The sequence below is a fragment of the Zalophus californianus genome, chromosome 9, assembly GCF_009762305.2.
Source record: "Zalophus californianus isolate mZalCal1 chromosome 9, mZalCal1.pri.v2, whole genome shotgun sequence".
In the NCBI taxonomy this organism is placed as follows: Eukaryota; Metazoa; Chordata; class Mammalia; order Carnivora; family Otariidae; genus Zalophus; species Zalophus californianus.
Genome location: NC_045603.1, coordinates 117,355,883 through 117,371,344, shown reverse-complemented (window position 1 = coordinate 117,371,344; position 15,462 = coordinate 117,355,883). Strand labels below are relative to the sequence as shown.

The 15,462-nt window shown below is 38.0% G+C and overlaps 1 protein-coding gene across 2 annotated transcripts in view; it reads right to left on the bottom strand.

Annotated features, from left to right (window-relative positions):
• PRTFDC1 (phosphoribosyl transferase domain containing 1) overlaps positions 1–15,462 on the bottom strand; it is a 91,647-nt gene that overhangs the window by 65,945 nt on the left and 10,240 nt on the right. For both annotated transcript variants that reach the window (XM_027595384.1, XM_027595385.1), the window contains exons 2-3: positions 14,720–14,826; positions 9,037–9,220 (exon numbers count right to left, since the gene is read on the bottom strand). In XM_027595384.1, coding sequence (XP_027451185.1) covers positions 9,037–9,220; positions 14,720–14,826 — 291 coding nt within the window. The remainder of the gene's footprint in view (positions 1–9,036; positions 9,221–14,719; positions 14,827–15,462) is intronic.

Genomic DNA, 15,462 nt, shown 5'->3' with positions numbered 1-15,462 from the left:
CTCTTTTGATTTACCTACATGATTGTCAGTTTCTTCACATCACATTTGTTTGTTTGGGTTCAATTTCCTTCTAACCAAAACACACCCTTTAAGAAGTGCTTTCAGCGTTTGTTACTGGGAAACTTTCAGCATGTGATTGCTCATGTCTCCAGCCGGCACTGACGCTTGAGTTAAAGATTAACAGGGAATGAAAATTTTGGTGGACAATTATCTTCTCTCAGAATGTGGATGATAGGACTCCATGTCTTCTGATTTCTGTTGTGGCTTTTGAGAAGTCTGTTGATCCTATAGTGGTGATTCCTTTAGAGACAGTTTCTCTTTGTTCCTCAGCTGCTTTCACAATCTATTCTTTGACCCTGGTGTTTTGTTTTTCAGTTTCACGATGACATGCTAGGTGTGGTCTCACTGTGCTTCCTACGTCTGAATAGTCATGCTCCTTCATCAGCTCTAGAATATGATTAGGCATCACCTTATCAAAAATTCCCTCTACTCAGGTCTCTCTAAGGAATAGTCTTTCCTTCTGGAATTCCTGGGTGACATATTTTGGGCCTTTTCCTTCACTCTTCGATGTCCCCTAACTTCTCCCTCTTACATTCCATCTCTATCCAAGCTACCTTCTGGCTACTTTTTTCAGATGTATCTTCCCGCTTAGAATTCACATCCATATCAACATTATCTATCAACTGACTTACTATCTTATCCATTCAGTTACATTATTTTTCGCTGCTAGACATTCTATTACCTCACTTCTAAAAGTTTTCATGTATTGTTTTTTCTTCTCATGCTGTTTTACCTTTTCTTTAAATCCTTTCATTTATGTTTTCAGTCATATTAAGTATAATTATTTTATATTCTCTTTCAGATCATTTGTGTCCCTATTTCTGCTATTATTTTTGCCAGCTGATCTTGCCCATGGTGGATTGTTTCTGTGCATCCTTCATGCTTAGGGTTTGTGCACTCAGCTTAAGTATAGCTTATCTGAAAGAATCTGGCCTACGTGGAGGTACTCCCTTCAGAGAGGTTTTCAGCTGCCTTCTACCCAGCACCTTGGGGTTATTGTGGTCTGAGCCCAATTTTAATATTAAATTTGCTGGTTGGACTTTCCCAGACAATGCAGGTAAATAAATTAAAACTTTTAACTCACATGTGGTACAGACTTGAATTTAAAAATTCCCACAGGATATTTTACTTTCCCTTTCCAGCCCCGGCCAAAAAAGAAGCTAGTTTCTTAGGGTCTCCCATTACTGAAGGGTGGATTTTTGTCACCAAGGGCATGCATCTTTGAGGGCACTGGCTTTGCTGGAGGATCTCATTCAACTTCCCATTTTATATCGGTCCAAGGCTTTATCATCTGTCTCTGCATGGGGATGACAATCCAATGCTGAGACAACATCCCCTCTTCCACAAACCCCTCCACAACCCCAGGCCCCAGTTCATCTCTGGTCCGATTCTCAGACTTTTCATTTCTGTTTCGTGGGTACCCTGTACCTTCTCGTGAGCTCCAGGAAGCATTGAAAAGGGTTTTAAACAATTATTATTATGCTTTACCTAGCATTTTTAGGTGGATTTTCAAGTTGTCTGTTCCATAAAACTGCCACAACGAAACTCTCTGGTCTGTTAACCTACTTGAATGTATTACTTTGAGAAAAAGAGAATGTTTTTAAAATGTGTCACTTATTGGTATAATACAAATAGATGAGATGTAGTGTTTCCTTGGATTAGATATGCTGAAAAATTAAGCCTCACAGGTGCATAAATTCTTATGAGAAATAATTGATTTGATTTGATTCTTTGTTAAACTGAAAACTTTCACAAATTTTATTGATCTTATAAGAGAAGTCACAAACTATAGCCACTTCTGTGCATATGGGATGTCATATACATAATAAAAATAAGTTCTCTCTCTGATGCAACTTCCAGATTTTCTCAAGCCACTATTTCTTTCTTTCTTTCTTTCTTTCTTTCTTTCTTTCTTTTTCTTTCTTTCTTTCTTTCTTTCTCTTTCTTTTCTTTCTTTCTTTATTCTTTCTTTCTTTCTTTCTTTCTTTCTTTCTTTCTTTCTTTCTTTCTCTCTCTCTTTCTTTCTTTCTTTCTTTCTTTCTTTCTTTCTTTCTTTCTTTCTTCTTTCTTTCTTTCTTTCTTTCTTTCTTTCTTTCTTTCTTTCTTTCTTTCTTTCTTTCTTTCTTTCTTTCTTTCTTTCTTTCTTTCTTTCTTTCTTTCTTTCTTTCTTTTTCTTTTTCTTTTTTAGAGAGACTGAGCATGAGAACAGTGGGATGGAGGGGCAGAGAGAGAGGGAGAGAGAATCTTAAGCAGACTCCATGCTCAGTGCTGAGCCCAACATGACCTAAGATCATGACCTGAGCTGAAATCAACAGTTGGACGCTTAACCAACTACTAAGCCACCCAGGCGCCCAGGCACCCAGGGTCACCATTTCTTAAAGGCACATTATTGCATGATGATAATAATTGTATATATGTATGTATGTATATATACATACAATAATTGTATATAAGTATGTATATATATACATACTTAGTATGTATCTGACATATATTTTAGGAGAAAAATATAACTAATGTTGGCAAATTCATATCTCATGAAACAATTAAGTTTTGTGGAAAACTGTAGAAAAACTTGTGGGAAATATGGATATGTTGCAAAGAGCACAGACTTGAGAGACAGATGGGCCTGGGCTCTGATGCCATCTCTTCTATTTATTGGCTGTGTGACATTAGGTGAGTTAATGAACCTCTTTGAGCCTCCTTTTCTTCATCATTAAAAGAAGAAATGAGAGACAGCCGGCAGGGTTGTAGTCAGAATTAAATGAGACAATGAATTCATATAGCAAGTACTGAATGAACATTGGTGCAAAGACAAGGAAGGACTTAGAAAGAAAAAAGGAAGGGAAGAAGGAAGGAAAACTGGAAATCCAAAGGAAATAAGGTTGCCAGTGTTCCTCTTTTCATTAAAGAACAGGAGTATGTTGGCCCTGCTTTCCAAGGAATTAGCCTAATGCTAATTTCTAAATAATCTTTGGCTAGACTGCTATCATTCATGCAAATTCATTTCATGTCTTATGGGAGGTTTCATGTAACAACAAAGACAAGCAAATTGCCTGGAACCTGGGATGTTTGGAGCCATCCACCCCTCAGGAAAGTCCCTTAGTAAAGAGTGGAGGGCATCCAGCAATGACAGCCCTCTTGGGAAAAGAGCCCCTCAAGTGACTTATGAATGTGGATGGCTGTGACAGGGAGAAACATGGCCTCTGAGCAAACTGGACTTTCAACTTTTCTACCCCAAATAAAAATCTTAAAGAATCACAGAGCAAGAGTCTAGGAGGAAGTAAAACTACACAATGCTTTTGACCAGCACCCACAACTGTATAGGGTCCTGCTCTGCCTCCCAGAAATTTATAAAGGAATAAAAAGAATATTTTCATGGTCACCGTTTCTGCCAAGATGTTTTTGAGATGTCTGCTCCCTATGAGCAGGTTTAGAGGTATGTGGGAACACCAAACACCCTCAGAGGAAAATGATGTTCCAGGTCCTGTTCCCCTTATCTGGTGGGGTTTATTAGTTTTTGTTTTTGTTTTTTTAAATATACGTCTCTGCCCTCAGGAATGTTGAAAGAACTCAAGTATGTAAAGGGATGGTCAGCTCAGGCCTAACCTGACACAGCAATTAGTTCATCTCTGGATGAAGACAGCTTGTGTGCTACGAGCAGAAGGCTGTTCACATCACATCTCAGTCTGTGAATATGGTTTTTCCATTCATTTCCGAGGATATTTAGTTAGGGGGAAAGCTTGCTCTGACTGAGGAGGTTGGCTTTTACATTGTATGTGAGGTAGTTTCTCAGGAGATGATCTGTGTCACCTTGTTGGTAGACATTAGGAAGAACAGTTAGTAAGAAGAGAAGAGACCCGGCAATCGTCCTCGGGCCCTACAGGACTTAGGTGTGGGATGAAGGCGAAAATACTCAGTGTGTGAGAATGGATGAAGGTGGTGAAGATGTAAAGTCTACCATTGCCTTCATTCTTCATCAGAACCCTAGAAAGGAACCCCCACATCCCTATCCCTGGGAAAAATATGTTGATTTGAAAATAACTGTGTAGATGCAGCAATATGGCCACGATGTTACTGTAGTTTTAGAAATGCAAATGTTTGCTTTGAATTAGTATCACATAAATATAAATTAACATAATGTAAGTGTTAGAATGTGTGTCTCTAGGCTAAAACATTGATCAAATAAAGAGAAGATGTCCAGAGAAATGGACAAGAGATAGATAGCAGTATTGCTTAATCTGACCTGGATTACAATGCTAGTAGTTTCAGCAAGACTGACCATATTCTGGGTCATAAAATCAGCCTCAACAAATTTAAAAGAATTGAAATCATACAAAATATAGTTACTGCAAAAGAATTAAACTAGAAATCCTCCAGAACTATCTCTGGAAAATCCCCAAATATTTGGAAATTAAACAAGACATAATCCATGAGTGAAATAGGAAGTCACAAAGGAAATTAGAACATAGTTTGAATTGAACGAAAATGAAAACAAAGTATCAAAAATTGGGGGATGCAATAGTCAATAGCATACCAATTGAGAACACGGCAAGGATGTTTTCCTTCACCATTCCTCTTCAGAATTGTACAGGTAGTCTTAGCCAGTGCATTAAGGCAATAAAAAGAAATAAAAAGTCTACAAATTAGAAAGGAAGAAGTAAAACCATCTCTATTCACAGAAGAAATTACAAGAAATTCTACAAGAAAGCTGTTAGAACTAGTCAGAGAGTTTTGAAAAGTCATAATATTCAATATACAAAATCAGTTGTATTTCTATATACTAGCAGTAAACAAATGGAAATTGAATTTCAAAGAAAAACTTACCAAATACAATAGGACCAAAAACATTTTAAATATTTAGGTGTAAATCTAACCAAAGATGTCTAAGATCTGACTCTTGAAAATTAGACACACACGGATATTAAATAAGATCTAAAAAATTGGGAAATATATCCTGTTCATGGATTGGAAGACTAAAGAGTGTTAAGATGTTAATTCTCCCCAAATGGATCTATAGATTCAAAACAATCCCAATAAAATTTCTAACAGGTTGTTTTGTACAAATCAACAACATGAGTTTAAAATTTACATGGAAAGGGGCGCCTAGGTGGCTCAGTTGGTTAAGTGTCTGCCTTCGGCTCAGGTCATGATCTCAAGGTCCTGGGATTGAACCCCGCATCAGGCTCCTTGCTCAGCAGTCTGCGTCCTCTCCCTCTGACCCTCCTCCCTGCTTGGGCTCTCTCTCTCTCTTTCTCTGTTCCAAATAAATAAATAAAATCTTTTTTTAAAAAATTACATGGAAAGGCAGAGAACTAGAATAGCTAAAACACGTATGGAAAAGAACAAAGTTAGAAGATAGGCTCCCTGATTTCCAGACTGATTATAAAGCCACAGTAATCAGAACAGTGTGGTATTGACAAAAGGATAAGCATATAGACGAACAGAACTAGACAGTGTCCAGAAACAGACCCATACTTATACAGTCAAGTGATTTTCAGTGAAATAGCAAAGACAATACAATGGGAAAGGATAGTCTTTTCATCAGATGATCCTGGAAGAAACGGACATTCACTTGCAAAGAAAAAAGGTACCATATTAACAAATTAACATGACATAGATCATAGACCTAGATTTAAATTAAAACTGTCCTGCATCAGCCTCCCTTCTCCCTCTCCTGCCCCCCCCCCCCCCCGGCTTGTGCTCTATCTGTCAAATAAATAAATAAAATATTTAAAAAAATAAATTAAAACTATGAAACTTTTTTCGGATTTTTTTTTATTATCATTTTTTCATTTGAGAGAGAGAGAGACAGAGAGTACAAGCAGGGGGAGAGGCAGAGGGAGAGGGAGAAGCAGACTCCCTGCAGAGCTGGGAGGGTGATGCGGGGCTCGATCCCAGGGCCTGGAGATCATGACCTGAGCCAAAGACAGACCCTTAACCATCTGAGCCACCCAGGTGCCCCAAAACTATGAAACTTCTTAAAGAAAACAGAAAAGAAAATCTTTGTGACCTTGAATGAGGCAAAGATTACTTAGATACACAAAAAGCATGATCCATAAAAGAAAAAATTGATAAATTAGGAGTTCATAAAAATGTTTAAATTATGCTCTTTAAAAAAAAAGAATACTATCATGAAAATGAAAGAACAACCCACTAGCTTGAAAATATACTTAAAACACATATCTAACAAAGGATTTGTGGCTAAAATATATAAAGAACTCTCAAAACTCAATAATAAGAAAACATTATTGAAATGTGCGAGATATTGAACAAACATTTCAACAAAGAACCTGTATGAATAGCAAATAAGCAAATGAAAGTACGCTTGATATCATTATTCCTTAGGGAAATGCAAATTAAAACCACAATGAGATATTATCACTTATTTGAATGGGTAAAATAAAGGAAAAAAGGCAGAAAAAGGAAATTAGCAGTACCAAGTGTTGTGGAAAATATGGAGGAACTGGAATTCTCATCTACTGCTGGTGGAGATGCAAAATTATTCAATCCTTCTAAAAAACAGTTTGGTAATTTCTTATATACACTCCCCATATGACTTAGCAATCTCAAGAGAAATTTACTCAAGATAAATGCAGATACAAGTACACACAAAAACTTGTATGTGAATATTTATAGCAGCTTTGTTCATAATCATCTCCAAGAAGGAGACGAACCAAATATTCTTCAGCTGATAAATTATTTTATTTAAAAAAAATTGTTTTAAAGATTTATTTATTCATTTTAGAGAGAGACAGTGCACAGGGGGAGGGGTAGAGGGAGCATGGGAGAGAGAGAGAATCATAAGCAGACTCCATGCTGAGTGTAGGGCTCTATCTCATGACCCTGAGGTCACTACCTGAGCTGAAACCAAGAGCTGGACACTTAACTGACTGCGCCACCCAAGTGCCTCTGATAAATGATTTTAAAACTGTGATATAGCCATATAATGAAATTGTATTTGACAATAAGAGGAAATAAACTTCTGGTATACATAACAACATGGATGAAACTCAAATGAATTATGCTAAGATTTACAGATGTACTAAGGCTACGTGGTATATGATTACATTATATGACATTTCTGGAAAGAGCAAAACTCTAGGGACAGAAAGTGTATCAGTGGTTTCCAGGAGCTGAGGAAAGAATTGACTACAAAGTACAAAGGGACACAAGGGCATTTTTTATGGTGAGGAATGTTCTATATCTTGATTGTGATGATTTACATGACTGTATGCAATTGTCAAAACTTACAAAACTGTAAACTAAGACAGATAATTTCTCCTGCATATAAATTATACTTCAACACATCTGACTTTGATTTTTAAAAAGAGTTTAAAAAGCTGTTTTCCAGGGGAAAATCCAGTAAGGATCAGAGCCAAGTAAATGAGAAAAAAAAAAAAGATCTTATACGGAAGCATAGTGACTTAATCCAGGATGAAAAGAACCTAAAGAACAGGTTTCCAAGAGAAGATGAAACCAACAGTTTAAGGTTAAGATGTCTGGAAAAAACAGCTTAGAAGTCATCCGGAAAATACAGACTGTCTTAAGAAATAATAAATAATTTGCCAACTGCTCAAGAGCTGAAGTAACTGAATCACAGAGAGTGGTAGGCAGAACCCTAAGGCACATGCCCATCTGTTCCTGGTGTACACACCCTATTTAATCTCCTCCACGTGAGTGTGGGTGAGACTAGTAAACCCGTGAATGCACTCCCACGGGAAAGAGAGAGAATCACAAGCAGATTCTGCACTGATTGCAGAGCCCGTGACGGGGCTGGATCTCATGACCCTGAGATCATGACCTGAGCTGAAATCAAGAGTTGGACGCTCAACCGACTGAGCCACCCGGCGCCCCCAGGTCAGCTTTTAAAAGAGGGGTCAGGCCCTCAGTAGATGGAAAGGTTCTGCTGTGCTGGGAACTGCCCAGGGTGGGGGGGGACCGTGGGGCAAAGACCCGAGGGCAGCCTGTAGGAGCTGAAAGCATCTCCAGCAGGGAAGCGGAGACTGAATTCTGCCAACAACGAGTGGTCTTTTGCCAACAAATTATCTTGGAAAGGTCAGTCATCTGCAAACCTCAGATGAGATCCCACCCGTGGCTAATGTCTTAATTTCAGCCTGGGAAGACTCTTGAGCAGAGAACCCAAGCCTGGACGGCTGATCTAGAGAAACTGAGATGACAAATGTGTGTTGGCTTAAGCCACTAAGTCTGTGGTGATTTTGTCACACGGTAATAGAAAAGTGAAGAGTGAATTAAATGTGTCAAGCTAGTTTAATCAGAAAATACTTTGGTGATTTTGACTCCAACAGTTCCTCACCCAACCAATAGTAGGCTAGTTTTAATGATATACTATACATTGAATCAAAAAGCATCACAGAAGGTAACATCATAGAAGAGGGAAGACCAAGGGGATGACGTCTTTGGAGGATACTCTCCCTCGGTTCTGTCCAGGGTGGGCCAAGAAAGTCCCAGTACAGACCGGTGGAGGGGCCTTCCACTGGAGGTTCTCTGATTTGGGCTCATTGCACTTGGTAACTCATTGTCCCACAGACTTCCCTTCTCCACTTCCAGGCCAAGACTTCTGCCACTCCAGTACTAATAACTGTTCTCTCTGGGCTGGACACCCTCCCACAGGTCTCTAGGGCCAATGGTGACATCCAGACCAGAAACACGTCAGCGCTCACTGGACTTTCTTAACACTCATTGTTAACACACTCATTTGTGAGGCTAGTCACCAGGAAATAACCACTCAGGTTTATAACCATAAAAGAAAGTATGAATCATTCCTGAAGCATCTTTCCATATATGTGGTAACAGAAAGGTTTCCCCCCAAACAGTATTATTTCAATTATAGGTTGCAGTATCTTGCAAATTTAAAAAATAACATTCTTCCTTTTCATCAGATTATCAATTGTTTTATTCCAGAAAATTCTTTATTCTAAACATTATATAATGAAAACGGAATTAATAACTTACCTTGTAACTTTTTAGTCTGATGAAATCAACCTTCATAGAGACAAATCTATCTGCATTTCGACTGATGTTCTTAAGGTGTTCCAGAAGATCCACACAGAACTTGTAACCTCCTTTAAGCACACACAGGATCATAATGTCACAGTATCCTATGTCTTTCATAATATCCTTAGCCAGCCGTTCAGTTCTGAAAGAGGGATTAAAAGACATATTAAAGCATAAGTACTTCTGAGTATTTTTTTCCTTTCAAAAAAATGCATGATGCATTACCCATATTAGATTACACAAGGGATTGTGGAGGAGAGCTCGGGAGACAGAAGCCTACAGATAAAGAAGCTTTGTTAAGACTGGACAAAGAGAGAGTGTTCAAAACATATTTCTGATAACCACATCATCCCTAGTACATTTTTGCTCCTTGGTGTCACAAACATGAGTAAGGTGTAAAATATATGTCAAAGATCATGAATGCTATTATTTTATCACTACAGAGCCTGGTTGTTAACAATGCTATGAAGATATCTGGTGATGTTATGCTCACTTTATAGCAAAGAGAGAGGACATGGAGAATGATTCACTCACCTTACAAACATTAGAAGAGACTGGAAGGAAAGTCAAGCACACAGAAACTATCAAAAGAATAACCTCTCTCTTCTATTTGACAAAGATGGCACATTACCTATGTGAAAGGTGTCCAGGGTACAATTCCAGGAGGCACCATTTCCATGGAGCACCATGTGAATGATGCCTTCCTGGAGCTAGGTAATGATGCAGCCTCGGGTTGGCACCCAAAGCCTGATTTGGAACTGTCACTGTATTTTTTCTAATTGTTTCATGTCTAGAAGTCCATTGCCCATGCATCCATACAACATTAAAGCCTCGAATGGAGGCAGGAGCTCAGGTGCATATTTAAAAAAAAATTCCTACTGGCACTTCAGATAGAATTAGATTTAGAATGTGTTGAATGAATGATTGGAATATATACATATGACTATATATGTGTATGTGTATATATGTATATGTATGTATATCTCTCTATAAAGCATTATATTACATATGTCCTATATATCTAATATATTGCATAATATGTTTTATATAAGTTATATATGTGTGTGTATATGCATACATATGTATAAACATATACATATTAAATGGCAACCGTGGTTTCAGACGATGTTCCTCAAAATATGATCATCAAGAAAATGTACATCAGCATGCCAGATAGTCTGCAAAAAGGGACATTTGTTTTCAGCATAATGGAGTGAAGTGGTCAACACATTCTCTCCACAAAAAAGTAACTATAAAGCTAGATAAAACTGTTGAAAACAACCATTTCAGCACTCTGGAAGTTAACCAGAGACATATAACAAACTGAGAATCATTTATTCATGAAAACATTGAACAATGGGTAGAAAGAGCACAAGTCTGTGGCATCCTTGCCAGAGAGTGCTCCCATCTCCCTGTGCCCCACATCGGCTTTGTTGTTCAACCAGGTAGTTCACCCAGGGTGGGGCACTGCCAGAGGGAGCTCCCCTCACGGGGAGCAGTGTCAGTTGGTATGGCTATCTTGGTAGCCTGTGAGCAGGGAGAGCCAATGGCCCCATTATTGTGAAATTGCACTCATGTTTGAGCAACTAACTGGCAGACTAGTCTAGTCGGGGATTTCTGGGAGGTTAGTGTCACAGGAGAGGGATAGACAATATACTCTTCACATATCTCAGGTTGACCAGAAGCTATGCATATGCCCAGCAGAGACCAGCATGGGACCAGGTTACCTATACATTCCTGAATGATGGAGTCCGTAAGCATGTGCAGCAGAGACACAAGAAAGCACAATGAAACAATAAAAGCTGGGGAAGACTTGAAAAAGGCTGGAAATTTGAATGTGCTTGACAGTCCCCACACACATTCATCAGGGCTTAAGGTGTTTGAGTATAATCTCTAGTCAATCTTAGACTGAAGGCTAAACTATTCAGACACAGGGGTGAGTCCTAGTAAGTGAGGCTTACAAAGTAAAAACAAGTAGACTGCCTATTATCAGAGGCCATGCACTGTGGGGGATACAGATTCCACAGAGTGGAAAACAAAACAAACAAACAAAAAAACCCCAAAAAACAAAACCAAAGAACAAGGGCAGTGAACAGAAAATAATTACAAATATGGTAGATATGAAACCCAACTATATCAATAATCACTTTAAATGTGAATGATCTAAATATACCAAGTAAAAGACAGAAACTGTCAGAGTGGATTAAAAAAAAAAAAAAAAGACCCTAACATATGTTATCTATAAAGACACTGATAGATTAAAAGGATGGAAAAGGACATATTGTACTAACACTAACCAAAAGAAAGCAGGAGTAGCTTACTGATTTCAGACAAAGCAGATTTCAGAGCAAGGAAATTATCAGGAATAAAGAGAGCATTATATACTAATAAAGAGGTCAATTTTCCAAGAAGACATAACAATCCTTAATGTGCGTGCATCTAACAACAAAGAGTGTCAAAAAACTGACAGAACCTGGGCGCCTGGGTGGCTCAGATGGTTAAGCGTCTGCCTTCAGCTCAGGTCATGATCCCAGGGTCCTGGGATCGAGTCCCGCATCGGGCTCCCTGCTCAGCGGGGAGCCTGCTTCTCCCTCTGCTTCTCTCTCTCTCTCTCTCTCTCTCTGTCTCTCTGTCTCTCATGAATAAATAAATAAAATCTTTAAAAACAAACAAACAAACAGAACTAGAATCCACTACTGCATTTGGAGATCTCAATACTTCTCTCTCAGTAACTGACAGATCCAGTAGTCAGAAAACCACTAAGGATATACTTGAACCACACAGTATCATAAATCAACTGGACCTAACTAGCATTTATAGAATATGTCATCTAGCATTTTTCTCAAAGATATAAATAAGAAAATGAAAAGACAAGCCACAGATGGGGGGTGGGGTATTCAAAAATCATATATCTGGTAAAGGACTTATATCCAGAATATATAAAGAACCCTTACAACTCAGTAAGAAGACAAACAACCCACCCAATGTAAAAATGGCAGAAGACTTAAATAGTCATCTCTTCAAAGAAAACATAAATAGCTAACAAGCACACTAAACAATAGGAAAATGCAAATTAAAACCACAATGAGATACTTTTATGTATCCACTAGAATGGCTATGGTCAAAAGGACAGATGATACTAAATGTTGGCAACCATGTGGAGAAACTGGATTCCTCATCCTCGCTGGTAGAAATGTAAAATGGTACAGCCACCTTGGAAATAATTGGCAGTTTCTTAAACTTAACCATAAAACCCAGAATACCACTGCAAGGAATCCAAGAGAAATGAACAGGTATATCCACACAAAGACCTACATGCGAATGTTCATAGATACATTGTTCATAGTAGCCCAAAACTAGACATCCAAATAACCACTGATTGGTAAATCAATAATTAGATATTGTATGATTTAATTTATATGAAATGTTCAGAAAAGACAAATTTATAGAGAAAGGAATCAGATTAGTGACTGCTTGATGCTGAAAGTAGGAATAGGGACCGACAGCAAACATTTGGGGATGACAGAAATACTGTAAAATGATGGTTGTGCTTGCCCAACCATAAACATTTACTAGACATCATTGACTCATTGACTTACAATGGGTGAATTTTGTAGTATGTAAATTACACTTAATAAATTCATTCCTGGGCCCCACCCCAGGATTTCCAGACATAAAGCATAAGAATACACATTTTATGGGGTGCCTGGGTGGCTCAGTGGATTGAGCGTCTGACTCTTGGTTTTGGCTCAGGTCATGATCTCAGGGTCATGGGATGGAGCCCCGCATGGGGCTCTGCACTCAGCACAGAATCGCTTGTCCTTCTCCCTCTGCTTTCTCTCTCTCTCTCATGAATAAATAAAAGCTTAAAAAAAAAAAAGAATACACATTTTAACAAGTTCACTGGTTAAGTCTCCTGTACTGGGAACTGGCTTTCGGTAGCCTTAGCAGCCCAATCATGTACTAGATCAGGATGCAATTAACTAAAGTCATAAAATTCAGGTGAGAAAAGCAAGAATTTGTTTAAACCAGGGGGTTCCCAAACCTTTGTTAAGGGGAAAATGCCTCTGAGTTATTAAGAGGTGAGCTGAATACAAGGACTCCACTGCACAACAAAAGTTGGTTTAATTGTTAGAGTCAAGCAGGTTTCTTTCCTTTTTTTTCTTTTTTGCAGGAATTTCCGTATCTTCAATTTGAATTGCTAACAGGGAGATTTGGCCATTTGAGAGTTGCAAAATTTCCCAAGTTTCTTTGATCACAGAACATTTTGTTCCCTCTGAGGACTGGGACTTGTATTCCATGAAAAGCCATCTTAGGCCATGAGAAACTCCAAACTAGACCTTATTTTAATAATATACTATAGTTTGAGAGGACGTGGACTATGCAAGTCTTACCCAATGGAAAATTCTTAGAGTGAAAGAATGACATTTCCTTTTGGTATAGACAGGAATTGATGGAAAGATAATATCCTGGGAATAGTGACTGTCTAGTGTTTTCCAAACTTTAGTTTGGCTAAGGACTTGTTTCATAAAGTTAAATATTAACTCAGAAGAATATAATAGATTAAAAAAAATAAAGGCAGAAGTACTATGGTTTAAGAAAAAAGGTAGCATGGGAAGTCCAAAGTTTCAATTTGTTCCTACTCCCCAGTGCCTCTCCCACCCCCCATTTCTGGGTGTCTGAAGAATCTCTATGTTCCTGGGAGTGCACTGTGAAGCTTGCTTTCCATGTAAATGTGAAGGTTTGAGTATTTGATCTTTGTACAAGAAAACAGAGAGGTACACGGAATGATTATAGTCTGCGCATTAGGCAGTTTTGTGAAAAGGGTATGACCTTTAAATCCTGATGCTTAGGGTAGGATCAAGTGGAGGACGCTCTCTGAAAACTAAGAAACAAATGGTGACTTATGGGCTTAGAACAGGTGAGAAAATGTTGGCTTTTAGAAAGCCAATTGGCTAGGAAGGAGCTAAAGGATCTCTATATAGACGGGTCAGAAAGAACTGGAAATAGCATTCTAGAAATAGTTCTGTGCAGATATTTTTAAGTTGAAAATATGCCTATTCCCAAAACATTACCACTGCCTGGAAACCATAACCTGGCACAGACTGGCTGATTTGTGATACATTGCTTGATCTGAGATATATGCCAAGTTGCAGGAAAAGCCAGGGCTGCAGGGGTGTGTCCCATGAAGGTAAAGTTCACCTGTTAATTATCCCTGGTTAACTCAAGCGTCTGTGAAAAATCTAAGACAGAGGTCCTCAGGTAAACAGCAGTGCTTTCCCAAACCCTGTTTTTATCAGTTTGTGCAGGACATTGTTATTTTGAGGCTGTTACATATATATATATATATATATATATATATATATATATATGCACAGAACATAAAAATATCTGCATGGAACTATTTCTAGAATATATATATATATATTCTTATCATTTCCCCTGAACAAGTGTCCAGGTAACCAGCTCAATTAAAGCAGAGATTCGTTTTATTACAAATTCTCTGTCCTATAAAATTTCTGTCTACTCCTATATAGGAGACACTCAGGAATAGGGTCGTAAAGTGTATTATATGATTTGCACAAGGTGGGGGGGGGGCAGCCAGTGCAGAACCAAGACTGACACAAGAAACAACACTTACCTGTCCACAATGATGCCATGAGGTATGAGGACATACTCCAAATCTCCATAATAGTGCTGTGGGTATGTGAATAAATTCAAGTCATATCCTGGCCAATCGTCCATAATCTGTAAATCAAATTATTTTGGTTACAATATTTTTCATGGGGAATTTATTTGTAAAACGTAAATAAGCAAAAATGGGTATCATTTGAAAAAAAGAATAATATGGAAAACAGAAAAGAGGTCTGATGATCAATATGACGTTAGATTACATTCTATCAACCTATGAAAAGCTCTGTGGGGGAAAGTAATCTGTTTCACGAAACCTGATGAAAGATCTAGTGCTGAAATGAACAGAGAATTCTGCTCCTAACTTTTGGCATCATACAAAGAAATATCCATTTGATGTCTTATAGTTAACCTGATAGTATTGTTTGAAATGTTTGTTATATCTAAATTATATAGTATCATGAACATAAGTAACACTATGTTCATAAGTATATTGGACTTATACTTATGGACTTAGAAATATGGACAGTATCATCATACATTATTATAAATGTTATTACGTATACTATTATGTTTCTGTGCATTGTAAAAGCCTCCTCTGCCTAGGAAAGATTACCTATTAAAGTACATGTGTCTTGGGATTAGTGTAGACACAAACTTCTGAGTGGTCTAGTCATTACAGTAAACACTTCAGAACGATATACTATGGTGGGAACTTCCGTCAGTCCTATTGGGAAAAATTCTTCCAGAAAA